At 24.2% G+C, this 22,700-nt stretch overlaps 2 protein-coding genes across 2 annotated transcripts; both read left to right on the top strand.

The window, feature by feature from the left end:
- The first annotated feature begins 5,029 nt into the window (after positions 1 to 5,029).
- LOC113558577 (signal recognition particle 9 kDa protein) lies at positions 5,030 to 7,207 on the top strand. The gene is made up of 3 exons (XM_026964073.2): positions 5,030 to 5,329; positions 6,487 to 6,555; positions 6,846 to 7,207. Exons 1-3 carry the CDS (start codon positions 5,261 to 5,263, stop codon positions 6,939 to 6,941), a joined length of 234 nt encoding a protein of 77 aa, XP_026819874.1. The 5' UTR covers positions 5,030 to 5,260; the 3' UTR covers positions 6,942 to 7,207.
- Positions 7,208 to 14,287: 7,080 nt separating this feature from the next.
- On the top strand, positions 14,288 to 22,239 carry LOC113557402 (MARVEL domain-containing protein 1-like). Its single transcript, XM_026962896.2, has 5 exons — positions 14,288 to 14,671; positions 19,466 to 19,614; positions 20,597 to 20,770; positions 20,877 to 20,975; positions 21,982 to 22,239. Exons 2-5 carry the CDS (start codon positions 19,483 to 19,485, stop codon positions 22,114 to 22,116), a joined length of 540 nt encoding a protein of 179 aa, XP_026818697.1. The 5' UTR covers positions 14,288 to 14,671; positions 19,466 to 19,482; the 3' UTR covers positions 22,117 to 22,239.
- Positions 22,240 to 22,700: the final 461 nt, after the last annotated feature.

The raw sequence follows: 22,700 nt of genomic DNA, 5'->3' as shown, positions 1-22,700 counted from the left end.
CAACTAAATTATATTGATATTTAAAACATTTAAACAACTAACTTAGTTGAATTGAATATATTATTAAATTATTTGATTCTTAATCTGAATACGATCACTTGTTATTCAATGTTTCATTAAAATGGAATGATACGACCAGATCCAGTCGACCAGTCGATATAATTTACGTAACTAGTGGAATAATAATTTACTAACATACCAAGAAATGCATGTATAGGAGCTTTAGTGTAAGCCGTTATTACTTATTTGTTTGAATTAATAAAATATTGGAGCCAAAATAATTAATCATTTGATAGTTGGAATAAATTATTCTATTGCTGTGAACGTTCGTAGAAATTTAAGATATTAAGGACTGGCTGTGGATACCTATATAGTGCAGGATATATTAATATTATTATTTACTATAAGTGTTACTGTGTTAATGTCTTAGTTTATAATATTTTAGGAAATTGTAGGCTATTCAAAATAGATTGGGTTCCATTCAATAATATACAATATAAGAGTAATAGAATATATTTAGTTACAAATATTACAAAATGCTTACCACGTAAAATATAGTTATTACTAATTTTCTTTCTTCTAGTGGCTGATGAATATAATAACTATAAATAATACCTATACTATTTACTATATATATATATATATATATATATACAGTGTTACCATATCGTTCATCACTAGGTAGTAGATATACCTATGTACTAATAAATGTATTTTTAAAAACATATAAAACCGAACCAGAATTAATTAGTTTAAAAAGTGAAGTTTTCCTCCGTAAAATGGATTCAAAGTTGTGGAAGTATTAAGGATTTTTTTTATCTAATATTGACATTTGACTGTATACCGTATTTGCGTATTTTATAGTTGCCACCAAAATTATACAATATGGAAACTTATCCTAAAATTAAAAATTATTTTCATAACAAAACAAAAATTAGATGTCAAAATAAACAAAAATCTTGGTAATAATAAATTAATAAACAATAATATAATAATAAAAATTAATAAATTTTAAATTAATTACCTATATGTATAGAATATATAGATAAAAAATACTTAGATAGCAGATAGGTATATAATAAATATGAGTATATCATAATTATTGTAAATACTGAGTTGGTTTTTTTAGGATAATGATGTAGATCAGGCATGTTAATCTCAAAGTATAAAATGTGCCAAACATGTTGAATAGTTTACTGTGTGGACCGCACATAAAAATTTATCAAAAAAAATAAATATATTTTATACAAATTTTTCAGTTTTATTCATTACGTTTATAAACACAGCAGGTACACTAGGTACGGGCATACTGCTAAATTAAAAAAGCTTAAAAGAAATTAACATTAACATTTAACAGTTCTCTAAGAATCTAAGATAGTTGTACACGACATTAATATTTTACCATTATTTTTGATTTGTCCATAAATATTGGCAGCCGCAGGCCACAAAAAAATGAGCCAAGGGCCGCGTGTTTGACATGCCTGGTGTAGACGTTTTAATATATATCACACTATCACAGATAATGAAAAACTAAATGTATACCCAAGTAAATTTATAAATTTCGCACTAACATAACCAGTTCTATCAAAGTATCAAAACAGCTTTATACAAAACAGTAGGTACTAGTATTTTAACAATTTTTACTATAGACTTTTTTTTACAAAAGAATAAAAGATAGATATAATAGAGCACGATTATAAAGAACAGATTATGCGTCGGTAGTGGATTTGTATGGCACAACCGTGGTCAGAAATTGTTACAGTGATATAGTTGGGCTCTTTACCACTAGGTAGGCACTGCTAGTTAACCGTGCTCTAAAATAATTGTAAAAAATCATCTACATCTCACAATTATAAAAAACTTCTTTATAATCGTGCTACATCTATATTTATCTATATTCTATTGTGAATTCGTGAAGGTGAAGATGAATCGTATAATATATTAATATTATCAGTAGCGTGCCCAGAAATTTTCAATGGGGGAATATATGTTATATATATGTTATAAGCAGGGCTAGGATTTATATGCAATAAAAAAATGGAAAATATGCATTTTATTTACCAAAATATGCATTTAAATTTTTATAAGATAAACTCAAAAATATTAATTATTGAAATATATCAGTGATTAGCTTTTGTCTTAATATAATGTAATCGAGAAATAAAAAATTCATAAATTAAATTTATAATTTACATTCATCATGAATTCACGTGTGTTACATGCTACGACCATCTTGTATTGTATATTGACTTACTTAATTTTATTAACTGTGTTTATTTTTCTCCGTCAAACTATTCAATCTTTTATCGCATACCTATATTGTATCATAGGTTTGTATTTATATAAATAAAATGTAATTTTGACAAACAAACCAAGTTTTACGAAATACTTTATAAAACATGCATTTTTCTCATTTTTATAATCGAAATATGCAATAATATTCATTTTATTCAATATATGCAATAATATGCATTTTATCCAAAATATGCAAAAATATGCAAAATAAAAATACCACCATTTATCTCATCATGAGATGATTCGTGGACATTACCTACAAAACCAATTATCAGAAGTCGCAAAAGAAACATATATATTGAGTATTGTTCTATAATTAGAATAACTTATTAAGCAATAACTTATTACTGATAATAGAGTAGTATCTAATAAGTTGAAGTCAACAAAAAAAGTCAATGGTGGGAATATAACCCCTAACCCCCCCCTTGGGCACGCCACTGAATATTATTGTCATACGTCTGACAAACCATATTATAATGTTCATTTCAGAATTATCCAATTATCAATGGTTAGGTTATGTTAAATCAGGTTACATTCAAACAATAATTATTCAAACATGAACCGCGTGAAAAAAAAATAAACAAAAATATTAAATAATTTAAAATTTGTCAAAATATTTTTAAAATATCATTGCCTATCTCTTAAAAAAATATTTTATAATTAATATCTAAAAGATTAATACCTTTTAAATTAAAATAAAATAATTCAATTAGTTTGATGAAAAATAATTTAATATTATCGAAGTTTGTAGACATTGTTAATAGGGGCGTAGGGCCGAAATAAAAAAAAGAAGGTCTAAAAATACAGTAGGCTATAGCACCCAAAATGCAGGTCTATGCATTTCCTATGAATATGTAATATTATTATATTATTGTAATTACTAACATTAAAACAAAATGTTAATTAATTAATTAATTAAAAAATTAGTTTTACATGGTTTGTATAGGAAAATGTTAATATGTAACACGGATAACTAACGGCGCTCGGCAGTTTGAAGAACTACACCACTGTAACAAAATCTGACCGAAAATATTCCTTCTGACGCATAACCTGTTCTTTATAATCGTGATAATAGACCCAACAATTTTGTTCATATATCTGTAAAAATTATTAAAAATATATTTCCGTTAATTTTTTTTATGTGTATTTAAAGTTAAAATTTTTACATTTGTCAAAATCACGAAAATTACAAGTATTTTGTAGTAAAAATAAAAAAAATAATAAAATATTTCTAGTTGAAGTTTGAAAATTTAATAGGTATAATATTTCTCATAAATATTTTGTACTAGAAAATCTAAAAAATGTTCAAACACAATTATTGTTTATAGGCACTTGAAGAGGTTCAAATTAGAATAAAATTAACTATTTTAAAAATGAATGATATCAATGTATTAATTAATTGTTATAAGCAATAATATCATGAAATATACTGAGTGATTAAGGCAGATATTTGACTGACCATCTCCGCTAACAATCGTTTTTTGTTTTTAATGATATATTATTAAATTCAAATTTAACACTCCCAAAACTATTGACTATAGTGAATCATTCGACATATAATGTACGATGTACCTTACAATAAAGCGGTACCTTTACCTTTTTATATAGGTATACATATATATTAATATATTATTTTTCAAAATTGAATTAATATACTTTTTTCTTGGTATTCCTTATCATAGTATTTTTTTGACAAATTTCTCGTTTACTAAATGATCAATTGTTGAAGTCTATGTACATTGTACAACAATTTCAACAGAACTTTAATTAGTAGGTAAGTAGATAAGTATTTTGAAAAATATGAAAAACACATAAATAGTTACCTATCAAATAAGATCAATTGAAAAAGATAGGTACAATCTAACTTCCTAGTTTTATTTTTACATCTGTACAAAAACAAATTTATTTTAAATTAGATAGTAGATACCTATTTACATTCAAATACTCAATACAATATGCTGCAGATAATAGAATTGATAGAAATCTTAAGCATATCGCATGTCTGCCTTATTACAACATGTCACATACTCACATGATATATCTATATGCCTATATCTATACCTTACATCTTACAAGTTACAACACGAGGATAGTTGGTTGCATCGTTGCATGATAAAGTAAAGCTAAGTTAAACCTAACCAAGGAACAATAAATTAATAATAGAGATTAAGTACACGGAATTGATAAATGTAGAACTGACATAATTTCAAATCTATACATTTTAAATCTACTTTATTTGGAAACAATGAATTTGGACGTCATGTTATTTAGGAAATATATAATACTTTCGTATTAAACGATGTTTTTATTACATTATTTTGAAACAATTAATTGGAAATCACCTGAAATTTTTATAATTGAAAAATATAAAACCGAAGTGGTAAGTACCTGCCAACTAATAAATACAGAATATTAATAAAATTTAAATTTAAACTTTTTACTTACCTACTTATCCACTGAACTAAAATACATTTTTACCTATGTCCTATAAAGACAAATCTGAAAGACTATAAATATTAAATGAAGTTATATAATTATTTTGATAAATCGATGCCAATTAAATTGTATATTATGCTTATACGTTAGGTAGCTGGTATGTAATTTTATTTTACCGCCGTACCGGTATACATGCGTGCCAAGTTGTTTATCGCGACGACTGTGTGTCCCCTGCAAACTGTCCCACGCCTTTTATCAACTTATCACAAACGTTATCAATTCACAAGGAATACCGACGTCACCGTCTGTCCACACCACGACGTCGACGAGCGACAAGCGTCAATGTAGGTACCGGTTTGTGTTTAATCCGTAGTGTTTGTCGTACTCGTTCTTTTGCGTTCACCGTCGTGGACCCACTCCAGAAAAGAATTACGACGCCAATGTGAATTCTCATCGGTTGACCGTTCTGACCGTTCCGTATTTCTCTTTCGGCGACCTTTTATAGCAAAGCGACTATCCGAACGTCAACATGTATTTAAAGACGTGGAAAGAATTTGAAACCGCTTCGTACAACCTGCTCCTCAAAGATCCGACCAGGGTGATTGACGTTTTATTATCTTGTTAAGACAATAATTTTAATCGTGTGAATCGCACGTCTTACAGTGAAAATATGTACAAATAAATTTGTATACCTTAATTTACTTTTATTTAAATTTTTCATTTATCGTAACATTTTTTAAATGTATTCAGATAATATTAAGATTTGTTTTCTATGTTAGGCAGTTGTTTTTAGGCTATTATGTTCTGTGTTTCACCATTGAAGTTAGAAGTATGTAGTATGTTCTATTCCTTAAATGATACATACCTACCTTATGAAATCATTTATTAAGTGCATCTAATAAAAAAACGAATATGCATTAAATTATATATATATTTTTTAACTTTTCATAATAAAATCCACAATCTCAAATCTGTTACAATTTTTTACAAAAATTAATTATTATCATTTTATTAACGTTTTCACGTACAATACTTTAAACTTAACACTAAAATAAAATCACACAAAACTATTCAATAATTATAATTAGTCTATAAATTACTATGCATTTTAGTTTTGCAAAAGAATAGTATAAATCAAATTACTTAAACATTTGTAAAAATAAGAAACACATGTATTACTGTTACAAAAAAAAAAATTGCTTAAACACCTGTATATCTGTGTAAGTAAAACATTAGAAATATAAAATAGCGGACTAATATTAGAAAGTTAAAAATGTAGCACCACAGTAACAAACCAATTATAAAATAATGTAATTTTCTATTGCTTGAATATCTATTTTTGTATGGCTTATTCTATAATTTGTTAATAGTTTAAGCAACAAAATCAAATTTTAAATTTTAATCAAAACAATATAATCATTTTTTAGTTAAAATCAAACTTGCTTACTATAGTTATAACAAATTTTAAATTTTTGGTATTGAAAAAAGTCAAAGGTACCAAATTACCTAATATTTTTCATAAAAGAAATGGATAAAAACAATAATTAAATTGTTTTAGTGAATTGGAGTATTATATTTCTAATAAATACCTACCTGTTAAATAAAACATAAAATTAATATATCTACTAAGAAATGAATAAAATAAAATAATTATTTAATTTAATTAAATTAGTTGCATAATTAATGTTAATTAATCATATTAGCAACAATAATTTTTGTTGTAAAAATTGAATGCCAAAAATATTTTTATTCTAGGTCAGATGTACTATGAAGTATTGTCATAGTGAATCAACTGTGCAATTAAAAGTAACTGATGATATTTCGGTAAATAACTAAATTGTTTTATATTATATTATTAAAATATACATTATGATGTTTATATTTATTATAATATATACTTGATGGTCAAATTAAATTGCCTTATTTTTAAAATGTTTTTTTTGATACATATATTTCTACTAACCCTGAAAAAATTACTCTGTATTTTTTAATTCTGTAGAATAAATTATACCCTTTGTGTTAGATAGATTATATGTACACCATCATAATATATATTACAATATACCATCATTAATTTAACTATAACATTTAATAATAATGTATTCGTGTTTTAGTGCTTGCAGTTTAAAACCTCAGATATACAAAATGTAAAGAAAATTGAAGTATTTTATGCTACAATTATGAAACAAATAATATCTAATGAACTTTGAAATTGTAATCAAAAATTATTTATTTTAAATTGTGAAAATGTATAATTGTATAAGTACTTATTGTTATAACATCAAAATATACAAAAAAAGTATATAAATAATAAAATGTAAGAACATTCCAAACGAAAACACTAAATACCATATAAGATTAGTTGTCTTATTATTTGATGCCGTAATTATTTTGAATAATTATTTATTATATGAGTTAGGAGTTTGCTACTCCTAAAAATATCGAAAAAATTGCTCAAATAAAACACATTCAAATTGTAATTTTGATTTGATAATGAAATTAAACAATGTATTATAAATTGTATTTATATACTAATACTGTGTAAATACTAATTTAATTTGAATGTTTTTAAATAATTAAAACAAAAATTAATAAAAAATTAACTAATATATGTATTTTTGTTTGCCTAGTTAGCTTGGTAATCTTAAGACTGACTATATTTTCAAGAAATTTGTTTTAAAACAGTAATAAATTTCAATATAAATTAAACTTATTGCAGTATTTCAAATTGTCTAATAAAATGTATAAAGAGGACTTCTTATCCACATGTATTATATCCATTTTACTAACTCATAACATACTATATAGTTATGTTCAGAATAATCTTCTATATTACTATAATTTTTAATATTAGATAATAATTGTAATAATTATAATTATTAATTCAATATTAATTTCAAAAGTAAAAATATTATCTAGGGCCCTAGATAAGCCTTAAAATTCTATAATATAAAAAAAATAATAAATCGCAATGTGTAATATAATTAAAGATTATGTTTTGAAAACTGAATCTGCTAGTATATTTATAAAAATATCATTAAATACATTGTTTAATTTGTCAATATATTTATATATATATATATATATATAAGCATTGGGTATCAACTATTATTTAATATTCTAAGTTGTGAATTTGATTTAAATTTGATACATTTTATTTCAATGCACAATTATATTAGTAACTATTAATTATCAGAACACCGCATTGCTTTGTTGTCTTAACTTGCAAGTAGGTAATATAAAAATATTTGCAGCAATTTATGTTTAGTTTTTTTGGTTTGTAATCAAATAACTTTACAGTATTTTATTCTGTCACAGTGTATTGACCTATTATCAATTTTAAAGATAACAATATTTCTGTTTCCGTCACAGATTAAGATATAATATATCTTAGTTAGTGGTTTCCATACAATTAAAATACTGAACCAATCTTTAAGAAAAATTATATTGTTAGTTGTTAATTGTTACCTTTAAATGTGTGCTCTCAACATTTTTAAATTATTAAAAATCTTATGTTATAGTTATCTTTTTATAGATTTGATAATTGGTCAATCATTGTAATATTAAAATTTAAAACTAAAAAATTAAACCATTAATATTGAATGTATATTTGCTAAGTATTACACTTACAGATTAAAGAACATAAACATAAAGACTACACGCATAATAAAATAAACATTGATACAAAGAAATATTTACCAATTTTATTTTGTAGTTAATTAAGTTTTATTAATTTTTTTTCTTATAAGTTATGTTATATTTTATGAGGATATATTAAAATAATAACGCTGAGTTATATAAATAATTTATTAGAATAATAGTTTTTTTTTTTATGAGTATACGATAAGTTGTCGATAATATGTTACTATTTTCAAAAATGAAGGTGGTTTTGGATATTAATTTGGGTCTACTAACTAGTTTATACATTTCAGAGGTCAAACTTAAAAAATTTCAAATACTTATTTTTATAATTTGGAAATACTCAAATACAAACAAAAAATGAAAAAAAAAAACCAAAATTTTTCATGCAAATGGATTTTTTTTTTTTAGGTAACTCAAAAACTACAAATACTTGAAATTTTCACTAAATGTTTATATAATCATCTTCATTATACGATAATTTTTTTTAAATTATCTGCTGGGTAGTTATGCTTGAAAATTTAAAACAAGATCCCACAAAAGATATTTTTATATTCCTATGAAAATATAAAAAATGCATAGGCACAGGACACAGGTTTATATTTTTTTTATACTATGCATTTAAAGTTAGAATTTTGACGAAATTCGTAAACATCGTAAACAATTTCAAACTATTTTCTAGTTAAAAATGCATAAAAACTAATAAATAGCAAAAGTTAAATTTTTAGGATTCAGTTTTTTTAAGCGGAAAAAAGGACGCCAATATATTTTTGCATCTAGGATGCTAAAATTGTAAATATGCTTCTGTACATACTACAGAGCAAAACGAGCCTACCCAATTATTTTGTACTTAACACGTCATTGTAATAAAGAACTGTAAATCAGGTCCTTTAATACGAGTACATAGGGCTATTAGCTTAAGCTTAAGCCCAAAAGGCTTCAACTTTTAAGGACAAAAAGAGAGTAGACTCTTAACACACAGTGGCGTATTTTGTATGTTTTTTGAGGGGTGTCCAGATAATATAGGTATATACTTATTTGTTAAATGGTTGCAATATTCCTGTTTTACATCTACTACCACAAAGCTCATAATATACTCATCAAATATTGTAATGAAACATTTTTATTTATTTAATTAAAAGTAGTAATTAAATCATACAAGTATAAAATACCTACCGTAAACATAATTATTACTATGTATTTTGTTTGTTAAATTCGATACTAATGATGCTATATAAGACTAACAATTTTATAAATAATTAAAAATATAATAAGATAATAAGTACATTATTTAAAACTAAATTGATTTTCCTTCCTAATTAGTTTATAACTTATTTATATAAAAAAAAAAAATTCAATATTTAATGTCGATAAATTTTGAAGGGAATTTTCCAAACAATTATATGTGATTCGTTATGAACTAATTTAAAATTAGTTTATGACTATATAATATTAGATTAGTTCATAACGAATCACATATTATTGTTTGCCGAATTCCCTTCAAAATTTATCGACATTAAATATTGAATTTTTTTTTTTGGTTTGGGGGTGTCCAGACACCGTAGACATCCCCTCCCCCAAAAAAAGTACGCCACTGTTCACACACAACATTTCATTATATTGATACACTCAATTTTATCTATAATACAATTAAAAAAAAAACTTAAATTAAAATATTATATCATATATTTTAAGTCAATATAACCAGCTTATACCGATCAACTGTGTGAATAGGTTCGTGGTATATAAATAAAGCTATAAAAAAGTAATATATTACCTAAAATTATGTACCTATTAATTAATTCATATTAAAATATTTTAAATATCTATAAAATATAAATAGCATAAAACTATCTAAAATGTTTTACATTTCATGTCAAAATCGACAAATTTTCTGTTAGCCTGTAAGTAGTAAAAAAAATTAAATTGTATCATACATAGAAAATAACTAATCATAAAAATTTGAAATTCAAAACACTTTTAAAAAATATATATTTTTAAAGTTAAAAAAAATGTATTAGGAATCTCGTAAAACAATATAATTATTAACAGTGTTAATTTAACACTTCTCTTAATAGAATCTAAAATTATGACAAATAATAAAATATAATAAATAATAATAATAATACTTATAAAATAGTGATTGAAATTTGAAAGACTTATACTTTTAAAAGTAAACATTAATCACAGATTTCAATACATTTTTTTCTTTTAAAAACATACAGTTTTTAAATATAAGAACTAAGAAGTATCTATTTTATATTTTCTGAATCACTGTTTTTTTTTGTTCTACTAGGACATACAATCGTTTTTGTGAATGAAAATAACCTCGTCTTCATTACGGTTATGAATTATGATAAACATATAATTTTTGTATCGCACTATCGCGGAAATAAACAATGATGAATTATTCTAGGATAGTTTTTTAGACAACTAATATTTTTAGTTTTATAATTTTAATACTAAATTTAAAATATTAGATATTTATGGTTATTAGTTATTAAATTATAACAAAAAAAAAATTGATTTTTCCAAAAACGGATTCCCGTTTTTTTGTTTTTCCTGATTATTTTGAAAAGTACTTACAAGGCTATAAAGAATTTTGACCTCTCTAAAGTATAAATTAAATTAAATTTTCTAATCAAAACCACATTGTAAGTTGAAAACCAAAGCATTTTTTCTACTATGTATCCTGTAGGTTATTTATAAAAAAAACTACCTACATCATTAATACCTATATTGGTCATATTTGTAGCTTCGTTTAGAACCTATCTAAAAACCAGAATAATGGAAAGACGTCTTTCTTATACCTATAGCAGTATAAGTTCTAAGTTCTATTTCTATATAATCAGTTGAGAACCTCTGCAATTCAACTCATGAACGAATATACCAGAGGCGGATTTAAGGGGAGCCCGAAAAGCCTCGCCCCCCCCCCATTGGCATAAGTTAAATACACATATTTGTATGTATTTGTTAATTACTGAACAATTTAAGATTTGCGTTTTGGACTATGGGCCCTCCCCCCGAAAAAAATTAAATCCTGAATCCACCACTGGAATATACATCGATATAGCAACTAACTAACAGCTATCATCGTATTATCGATTAGTTTATCAACGAATTAAATATAGTTTAAACCGTTTAAACATTTAATTCAGATTTAATCTACTTTTTGCTATACTTTGTTCAAAATATAAAATGTTTACTAATAGTTGTGTGTTGCCTGTCGATAATGTGCTTAAATCATACCTGATTTTTTTTATTATTATTTCTGTACTAAGCTATTAACTTGTAGGCAGTGGCGGATTTAAGGAAAAAAGCCCTAGCGGCATATTATTTAAAGGGCCCAATAATTTTGAATTGTCGTGAATACTAACTCGTGGAGAACTTTACCTTCGCCTTCTTTCAGATCTTAAAAAACTATTAAACTACTTAGGCAATGAAACAATATAAATAAAAATAGTTATAATGATGCCAGTATTGAATGCAGTATTATTGTTATCCCAATTATTACTTGATGTGTTACAATCCAAAACTTCAAAAACTTAAGAATTAACTAATTATATTTGACAATTTTTGTTAAAATGAAAATAAGTGAGGACTGAGGACTGGGACACTGGGGCATTTTCGTGTAGGGGCCCAGGCAGCAAATGTCCATTTTTTCCCCGTTAAATCCGCCACTGCTTGTAGGTATTTATAGTTTAAATATTTGATGTATAGTTTTTATTTAAATACTTTATTATTCTCTTTAAATATTAATTTAACGATAATGCTGTTTTTCACGTATTAACTGTACTTTTACTGGGGCGTTATATTTATTAATAATTGATTTGATTTAATAAATATTATCTATTATTACCTATCATTAATATTATAAAAATTAACAGAATACGTTATAAATTGTTGTATCTATTATCTATACTAATATACTATAGATGTATAAATGGCATTTAACATAAAAAATATAATATACATTACCTATATACAATATGTAGTTTAACTAGTTTAAGCCATAATATGATGCATAAATAATAAAATATCATAATATTAATTATTATTATGATACATATTTTACTATTTTAGCATGCAAGTCACTAACATTGGCAAGGCTCAAGAAGCAATTTTTGCTGAGGCAATATCTATATATTAGTATATTATATTTTGTTATTTAATGTGAGGGTGCCCCTACAGTTGTATAAAATAATTAATCTTTTTAAGTATCTACCTATACTGGCTATATTAGCTCCAGTCTTATAAAAAATACTTTTAAAAAAGTGTTAAAATTAAAAATACTACTACTAGTATTCGCATGAAAAAGTATTAAAAATACTTATAAAATTATATATTTTACAAAATATTTAAATACAAATATAAGTTTTTTTTTGTAATTTTTACAGATTTACATACTTAAACCGTACCTGATACAGTAAATTTAAAATTTTTTACAATCAATTCTTTGAAGATTTTTAGAGATAATAACATATTGGCCCAAACATGTTCTTTTATAAAATAAATTTTTTTTGAAATTTTTATCTGATATTTTTTTTAATGTTTAAAATTTTACTGAAATTGATAAAACTAATTTCTTTATAATATTTAATTACAAGTATTTAAATTTTGTTAAAAATACTTCTAAAATGTAGTCAGAATACTTAAAAAATACTTCAAAATGTATTTAAATACTAGTATCCAAATAATGAAATACTTGTATTCGAATACTTTACAAGACTGATTTAGCTCTGATAAATCAGAAAATCATTTTGAGAAGTTGAAAGTGTGCACATTATCGACAGCTAAAACTAGACGCTACCTAGAAAACCTATTATATTTATATTATATTATCTATTGGTATATAAGGAATAATATAATAATATTAGTATATAAATACATAATACACATATTACTCATTATTTTTCAATTTTTCGTGTGTACCTATGTACAGTACTAATAGTACTATTATGTAGTAACTAGTAGGTAGGTAGGTAGGTAGGTATCTATGTATTCTCTAGACTCTAATATTATATATTTATATTTTATATGCTACCACTTGCGTACTTTAGCGAATAGTAACTGCTAACTAGTAACTACACATAACTACACGATACTACTCTGTATAATTGTTACTGGTTTCTTTTTCGGGAGTTATGTTTAAATGTTGGTAACTATTTATGCTGCTGTGTATATAGATAGGTACATATAGTTCGTAGGTGTATTATTAGGTAGGTTTATTATTAATATTGTATATCTATATGGCTATATGGCTATATTGATGATATTCAAATTTATAGAATATTTAATATTTAATTATTTTAAACCAAAGCAAAGCAAAGTACATAATTAAGCAATGACCCACCCGCCAACCACTATATCCCCTAGTCCCTACAACATAGTATATACCTAATCTAAAACTACTTATAATTTAGAACTTTCATTATAGGCCATAGGCCATCAATAACAGTTTAATATAAAAAATAATATGACAATTAACTAGGTATTCATTCATCCATAAAAATTTTAATTTTTAAGCTCAACATACATTTCTAGGGCTAAGCAATTGTATGTCAGACGAACGTCGTTCACCACGTCGCTGCAGCCCGCAGAGCGTGTTTTCTGTAACTTTTACTATGATTGTAAATTAGAGCTAACAACACAAGTTGACATGAGGTTGGTTGGTTCTGGTGATCACCAATTTTGTTATGTTGCGCGTGGGTCGGACTGTAGGAGAGAGAGAGAGAGAGAGTGAGAGAGAGAAAACGAATAGTGTGGCAGTGTGCAGCTGGCATCCTTAAATATTACGTTTACGGGTGTTGCGTCCATTTATTAATTAGCGCGGTGACGCAGAGTCGGGGTGGGGAGGATTTGAAACACTCCCACCATGATTGCGGGAGCGTTGGCCCGCGAACGGAAGTCGAACACCACTTGCACTCGCCCGACCAACGGTCCGAGTTCGACGGATACTCAGCGGTTTGTCGAGCGTTATCGGGAATCCTCGCCAGTTGCCACAGTGATACTAGTATAGACAGTATAGTACCTTCAAATTTTTAATTATATAATATCATATATCATATTATTATTATCACCGTTTTTGACGTAAAACCGCATCGGCGTGTGCGCGTGTATGTAATTAATACATTTAACAATAAATTACTAATTGCCAATTGGAATTATTATCAATCGTTTGTGGCCCAACCAACACGGGTCCTGTAGAATTTTGATTTTCGACACTACTGTTTATCTCCTCTCAGTCCTCTCCACCGCGTTCGATTCAGTCGTAAATATTGTGGTTTTCGTCCTGCACCGCGTAAGTACAATCTTATACTGTGTGCGTGTATATATATATATATATATGTGTGAGTGTGTGTGTTTGTGTGAGTACGTCGAATATTGCTCATTATAAATGTATCTGTTATGCCTTGTCCTTCTGCTAATTACCAAATTTGGTCACATTGCGACACATCGCCTATTATGATTCATTTGATAGGGTAAAGTATGTTAATATTAAAGCCGTAGGTGCTTGTTACTCGCAACAGGTATTTCTCTTGTAAACAGTGTGAAACAGTGTAGAAAGTAAAAAAATTCGTCGTCTAGTGATTGCCATAAAATATAATATTTAATTATCATTTTATTTTAATGCTATACTTGGCATATATTTTAGAGATACCTAGCCGAAAGTTATGTGCCATTGTTTGGTATTTTTAAATTCTGGGCAAGGACAATGATTTTTAAGTATGAATACATAAGCAAAATGTGTGATAATACTATGTACTTTCACATTGTATATTATACAGTGTACACCGTATAGATAAACTATTATTTTGTTGATAAACAATAAGTAAAGTTCGATGTTTGCATGTGAATAATATAAATAGACAGATACTCTTATCTTAATATTATATTATAATAGTCCGTATAGTACACCTAAAATAGTAAAATGTGGCAAAACTACAGTAGGTACTTCTTAAAACGTATTTATAAATTAAAACTGTAACCACTATTTAAAATAGAAAATTATTTCCTGATTATAACAAAGTAGGTACAGAAGATTTTTATAGAATACCATTTCGTTATTTTTATGGCGACTTCTAAAATCTATTTATGATGAAAAATCTCAATTTTTAAAATATATTGATATAATACCATGTACAAATTAAACACAGAAGACGTGTGTGTGTGAAGAGGAAAAATATATTTTAATGAGATTGTATAAATCTGTGTACAAGTGTTGTAAAATAATAGTTTTTCAAATGTATCTAATTGATTAATTTTTTAAGTACCTATTATTTGACAAGAAATGACAATATATAAAATATAATATTTTTTTTAGAGTATTTTTATTTCTAAGCATGATTTTACTTCAATAATTATTTCATTAACAATTACATTCAATTTTAAATAAAAATATTGCCCCCATTATCCAAAAAATGGCTAAGTAAAATTTTTATTTTTAAATTTGCTTAGCTTCATATTTTTAAAATTTTCCATATTTTGCATAAGCATGACTGCATAAACCACTTAGTCTCTATTAAGCAAATAATGTTTAAGTAAAAATCGCAAAAGTTTGCAAATAATTATGGTGTTTAAAATTTCTAAAATTTAATTTAATATTTTAACCAGATAAATAAATTTTATTCAAGGTTTATCACAAGTTGTTTTTACTAGAATAAATAAAAAAGTTTACAGTCATATGAAAACTATTTATCTACAAGTGTCTGAAGTTTATATATTGATAAAATTCACTATAAACATATCCATTTTTTTATTTTTTTGTAATTCAAAAACAAATAACACTTAAAATGTTCACAGAATGTTTATATTAATATTTTCTATACATGGTATAATTCAAAATATGTTTACTTTTTGAACTATATATTATAACAGACGTTCAATATTTAATATTTTTTATTTTTCTCTAAATGTTAATAAAATTAACAAAATGTATGTTTAATAATCAAAGAGCTTTAAAATTAATACCAGGTTCCTCATTAGTTATTATTATAGTCATATAGAAATATTAAAAATACATTGTTAATATATTTTTTTTATGAGTATTTGTACTTTGTAGTTCTAATTTTGATAAAATTTGTCAAATTCACGAAAATGTATAATTTATTTGGTAGTTAAAAATCTTTGAAATATACAATTTTTATGTAATTTATACATCTAAGTTATTTTTTGTTTTGTGATAACATATTTTTAATTTAGACAATTTAGTGAACCTGTTGTCGCTATCAATTTTAATTTTTGTTACTCCTAATACAACTCGTTGATTGATTAATTTCAAAATTTATTATAACATAAAATACGTTTATTATGATCAATCTTATTTATAAATAATCAATATTTAAATTAATTTACTATTTATTAACAATTCTATAAATTAGTTAATAATTTAGGTATTGTCTATTATATGAAATTGATGTTCATATAATGTATTTTTGTTACAAAATGTTTATAAAAAAATTGATTTATTTTAACTAGTATGTGTTGCAATATACATACATGTTTGATATGTTTGTATTTTTAAATAATTAAAATTAGTCTAATTAGTTAAGATGGAATTTAATGTATGTTACCAGTTATGTATTTTATATTATCAAAAATAATAGGTATTAGACTAATAATATTTTATATCAAAGTTCACATCACTATTCTTAAAAAAGACTAACATAATTCAGATACTTATATTAGTTCAAAAATTTACAATATATTACCAATAGATGTTAGGTAAATAAAAAAAATTACTAACTAACTTTGGATAATGCAATAACATAACTTAGTTCTATATCAGTGGTGTCTATTCTGCGGTTCGCGAAGTTTTTGTGTGTGGCCCGTCACAAATTTATAAATCATTTATTTTTTATTTTCTGATATACTGATCATTGTATGTACCTACAATATATACTTCAATCCGTGATATTTTCAATGGTCAATAAAAGATAAGATATACGCCATATAGATTGTACACTTATTATATATAATCAAATTATATTATTATATTAAGATTGGGATTATTTGTACTTTTATATTTGATGGCCCGTTTGGAGATGATTGCTTACCAAAGTGACACACTGAATTAAAAAGGTTGGGTATCACTGATCTATATCAAATGTATAGGATAGGATTATTCTACTACTTGTTGCATTAATTAGATGAAGAATTTTTTAATTGCTTATAATTTAATTTTTATAGTTTTTTATATTGTACTATTTAATTGTACAACTTAAGTATAATATACATGTTATATTAAGGTTAAAAAAGGTATGCAAATAGGTAATGATCTATCATATATTATATGTCAAATGAGTGTGCTCAATTTGAATCCAATCATATATCATTGTAACAAAAAATGATATATCAGCTTATATCACTTAGTATATTTCATATTATGTTTTTGATATTGCAATTAAAGTTATTTATTTTACTTTTATTATTATGGTAGATTTATTTAATATTTTCCAATAGTATTGAATTTATCATATTATTATTATTTAATTATTATAATAACATAAAATTATGCCATATTAATATTTTATATTGTTAATAACTTTTGAGTTAATACCACTTTACCTTAAAATAGTGTGAATGGGTTCATAGATAATATCTTAATTCATTAACATATTTTAAAAATATCATTGTGTATAGCTCAGTGTATTATAAAATTAATAGAATATGTAAAAGTTTTAAGTTCCCCAAATGTTTTTTAAATAATAAAGAAACATGATTAACATCTGTTTTCAGTATTGAAATATGTAATTTAGTCTACATTTGAAATTCAAATGTATATACAGTTATTGTTAATATTTTGCTTATGTATTTTTAACAATTTTGTACACTTATAAGAATAATTTATTTGGGATTTTTAATTAAATTTTCAAGTTTGGTTTTATCTCAGCAAATAACTTATTATCAACTTTTATAGAAAAAGAAGCTCAAAAATAAAACCAAATTTTTTATACTTATAAATAACGCAAAAAGATTTGTGAACATTTTTTCATATAATGAAAATGATAGTATAAACATTTGGTAAAAATTTTAAGTATTTATCAGGGACGCCCGCAGAAATGTAGCTCAGGGATGGGGGGGGGGGGCAAAACAATTGCAAGTACCTAAATAATTATTGGAAGATTTACCGCTACATCTTTCATCTACTCATATTTTGTAATACTATTATTAATAATTTTTTAAAAATCAAAACTTATTTAAGTTAATATAAAATTACACTATTATATATAATATTTATAAGAAAAAACATAATAAAGTTTAAACAAAAAAACAACTTTATTTGATTAAATTTACATCATATTTTATTATTTTATTCAAAAAGTAATGGCAATCTCCTTTTGTTTGAAGCAAATAAATTAATTTAATTAATTACTTTGACTTGTCCGCACTAACAGACAATCTGTAGGAATTAGCCAAAAGTGACTCAGTGATTGAAAATAATCATAATGTCTTTTTTTACGATTAAATACCTCCTATATGACTTAGATACAAGGATTGTTGAATAGTCGCTGAATACCCAAGATTAACTTTATGTAAAAAACTTCCAATTTTGTAAGTTACACAAATAATGTCAGAGGGGGGAATGGCCCCCACTGGTCCCCCTTTCCGGGCGTCTCTGGTATCTATAGTTATTCGTTTTTGAGTTATAATAGAAAACAAAAATTGGCAATTTTTAGTAAAGCCTGATTATCCTCTTTGAGAATTAATAAAATTATGATAAGTAGACATTGTCAAGAATGACTAGGTAGAATAAAATGATTTTTTTGTATAAAAATTGTAGTATTAATTTTATATTTATTACCATGAAATTAAACTATTATTATCAAATGACTTAGCTATCATAAAACAAAGAAATGTGCACTTTTTATTTACCGATACCAAATAAAACATTTATTTCCCCCTCTTTTAAAATATGGGCGCTCTGCATATATACATTCATAGATAGTATTATATAAAATTGGCTATGATATAGTAAAGACAATTTACATAACTTATAGGTAATTTTAAAATATTTGAATTATGAAGAATTTTTTTTTAGCCTAAGTATTTTGTACAAAAATAAATTTAAAATTAAATTTTATTTTATTTATAGTGTTCGAATAATTTAAAATGGCTGATCCAGGATTTCCTAGTCAACATACTACTACTACTACTGTTACTAATACTGAAATTATCTCAAACTTGAGATATGACAATGCATACTTATACACATTAGAAGGAAAATTAAAAATTGCCCAAATTGTAAGTATTTAAAAATAAATGCAGATATTTGAAAACTAAGTATACATATTACAATTATAGCTAGCTATATGTAATATGTAATTTGTATAAATAAAATTACTATAACTCAGTACCTAATTAATAATAATAATAATTTATGTGGCTTATCACTGATTTTGTAATTTTGATTTCTTAAAATAAATCTATTTATTATTAACATAAATTTATATTGTTACAAGAGAATAAAAAGAAAAATATCTAATGTTAACTTATAAACATAAAGGTTGTTACATTAACAATTATTTTATGGTTAAAAATGTTGTTTTGAATAATAATAAATATTCCATTATGTTAATAACATATATTTTGATTGTTTTCATGTTATTTAAAAAAATCTTCAAATATTAAGTTATTTGAGTTATTTTTTGCAACTGATTTTCAAGCAAAGGAGATACGCTCTTACATTAAATTTTTGTTTTGCAACTCACTTTAATCATTCATCATACTGAGTATAAGCCACAGTTTGTATATGAATGTAAAGTATTACTCATAATTATAAATCAAAGTTTCCATTTATTATTGTGGATAGCCCTGACTTTTACTTCTCTCAAAATTTTAAATAAAAGTGTTTTGTGTATCTCTTTTTTTAATAATGAAAAATTGCCTTTAAAATAGTATTATGCAATCAGCATTTAAAGCTAAAAACCTACAGGCTGTAAACTTATGATTCATAATAAATTAAAAGTGAAACAAGGTCCCATTAGGTATTTTAAGACAGTTTACTAGTGAATTGTTAAGGTATACCTAGTTTATGTAACATCATAAGACTTCTAAATTTTAAATGGTTTTGTTATTACTGATAATCTTAAGTTAAATATCCAATTTAAATTCAAATATTTCATATTATAAGAAACTAAGATTAAAATTATTATAAATAATACCAACAAGACTTACCTTTTGATGACATTAAATTATTAATTAATACAACTATATTTATCTATAGGTGTTTGTTTTATTAAGTCTTATAGCAGTTTCATTCTCTACATACAGTATGTGGTATCAAAATAGCGCTGTCACATCAATATCAATGTTTGGATTTTGGTTTTCTTTATTTATGTTGGTGTTCTATATATTTCACGTGGTTGAATGTTTTTATAAAATACCATGGCTTAAAATTGTAAGTATTGTTAAACTGAAAATGCAACTATATTATCATATATCATAATAAGATTTTAACAATTTTTACTATGTTATTTTTTAATACGTAAATAATTTAATTTTAGGAGATGATTTTTGATGTTTGTTGGCCAATACTTTACCTTTTATCAGCGTCATCTGCAGCAGCTTATACTGGATTACATTTTAGCTACATGATAAGTTTGGTATGTACTTATAAGTTAACTATAAAATTATTAATCACAATTTTTGTTGTATGACCCACAATTTTATGTTTTATTTTAGTTGACTTGATGAGTTTATGACATAATCTGCTATTTTTAAAATTGTTTCAATAGTTATGGAATTTTATGGATATTTTCTAAATGGAATCAAAAAATATTTCATACATCTGTTGTGAAAAAAAAAAACTATTAATTGCTTGATATTATAACATAAAATAAATTATTTAAATTATCTTTTATAAAGTATTATAGTTATTAAATCAGTTATTACTATACACATTTAACTTAACATGTTTAATTTGAATTTGTCAATACTAAGTATTGTGAAGTTCTTTTTTATGAAAGGTATAATATTATACCTTCAATAATTTTTTAAAAATTCTGATAATAATTGAACATAGGTATTCCTATTTCAACTAAAAATTATTTTATTATTTTGATTATAAAATTATATATTTAAGTTATTTTTTATAAATTAAAATTTTTATTTTATGTTTATATTTTAATATATATTTATTTATTTGGATGAACTTATTAATTACATTTTCTTTAGTTAACAATAGTAATTAGGTTAGATTAATCTTTAGGAAATATTTTCTCTCCTGATAAATTAGGGGATAAAACCTCCTATCCGAACAAAGTAATTACACAAATTTGTATGAAAAATATTTATCTTGATTTTAATGAAATTCATAATAGCTTAGTCATGTTCTAGGTATATTTACCAATTAAAATACGCAATTCACATAATAATTTTTATGTATATTTTTATAGTGTACATTCATCTTAAGAACATTATTTATAAAATAAATAAGTATAAATTATATTTCTATACTTTTTTAACATATTTATCAATCAAGCTTTCTTCTTAATGTATCACTCTTTAAATTTTTATCTATAAATAATAATTATAAATTTTTTAAGAAATATTTTATTAATATATGATAATTAGAAAATAATGCTAACATATATCTTTGAATTTATATAGTTATTTGGATTTGCTGCAATGTTCGCATATGGATATGATGCTTTACTGAAGTATCAAGCAATACAACGTGGAGAAATTGCCCAAGGAAATATATCAGTTCATAAACAAACAACCACATCAACTGCATCATACTGATACAATTTAATAGTTTTATTTTTACTAATTTATACAGTTAATCACTATTTACCATATTTATTTTACTAACATTAATATATAATAATAGTTTTTAATCAAACATCACAATCATTTTTGTTTTAAATTAATTTAATATATTTTAATATTTATACTAACATATATTTTTTTTAATGACATTTTATAGCTATTTTTTAATATTATTCCTATACCACTGTAAAATATCATATCATTTTTAAAGAGTAATAGAGCTGATTATTTGGTATTTAGTATCTTTATTATTGATATAATAAATAATTGAATTGATTGTTATACATTAACAGTAAACAAATATAAATAACTACTTAAATAATTATGTATAAAATCTTTAAAAGTTTAAAGAATATAAAATTACATAAAAACTTAACAAGTTAATCTATCTGTCTTACTTAATATTTATACATTTTATGATGGTTAGTATAGTAAGCATAAACTAAATTAATATGTTTTTATTTAAACATATTAATTATTTTAAGATCAAATTTATTAAATAGAAACATTATATATTGTTTAAAATTATCAAAATAATCATTGAAATCAATATTATA

Source organism: Rhopalosiphum maidis, chromosome 3 (assembly GCF_003676215.2).
Source record: "Rhopalosiphum maidis isolate BTI-1 chromosome 3, ASM367621v3, whole genome shotgun sequence".
In the NCBI taxonomy this organism is placed as follows: domain Eukaryota; kingdom Metazoa; phylum Arthropoda; class Insecta; order Hemiptera; family Aphididae; genus Rhopalosiphum; species Rhopalosiphum maidis.
Note: the sequence above shows the minus strand (reverse complement) of the source record. Positions and strands in the feature narration are given on the sequence as shown.

What these genes read in the sequence shown, in the direction of transcription:
- LOC113558577 (XM_026964073.2), top strand. Translation starts at nt 5,261, where the DNA reads ATGTATTTAAAGACGTGGAAAGAATTTGAAACCGCTTCGTACAACCTG. An exon ending in TCCTCAAAGATCCGACCAGG is followed by an intron (nt 5,330 to 6,486) that starts GTGATTGACGTT and finishes TTTTTATTCTAG; the next exon opens with GTCAGATGTACTATGAAGTA. An exon ending in AAGTAACTGATGATATTTCG is followed by an intron (nt 6,556 to 6,845) that starts GTAAATAACTAA and finishes TTCGTGTTTTAG; the next exon opens with TGCTTGCAGTTTAAAACCTC.
- LOC113557402 (XM_026962896.2), top strand. Translation starts at nt 19,483, where the DNA reads ATGGCTGATCCAGGATTTCCTAGTCAACATACTACTACTACTACTGTT. An exon ending in AATTAAAAATTGCCCAAATT is followed by an intron (nt 19,615 to 20,596) that starts GTAAGTATTTAA and finishes ATTTATCTATAG; the next exon opens with GTGTTTGTTTTATTAAGTCT. An exon ending in TTAGCTACATGATAAGTTTG is followed by an intron (nt 20,976 to 21,981) that starts GTATGTACTTAT and finishes GAATTTATATAG; the next exon opens with TTATTTGGATTTGCTGCAAT.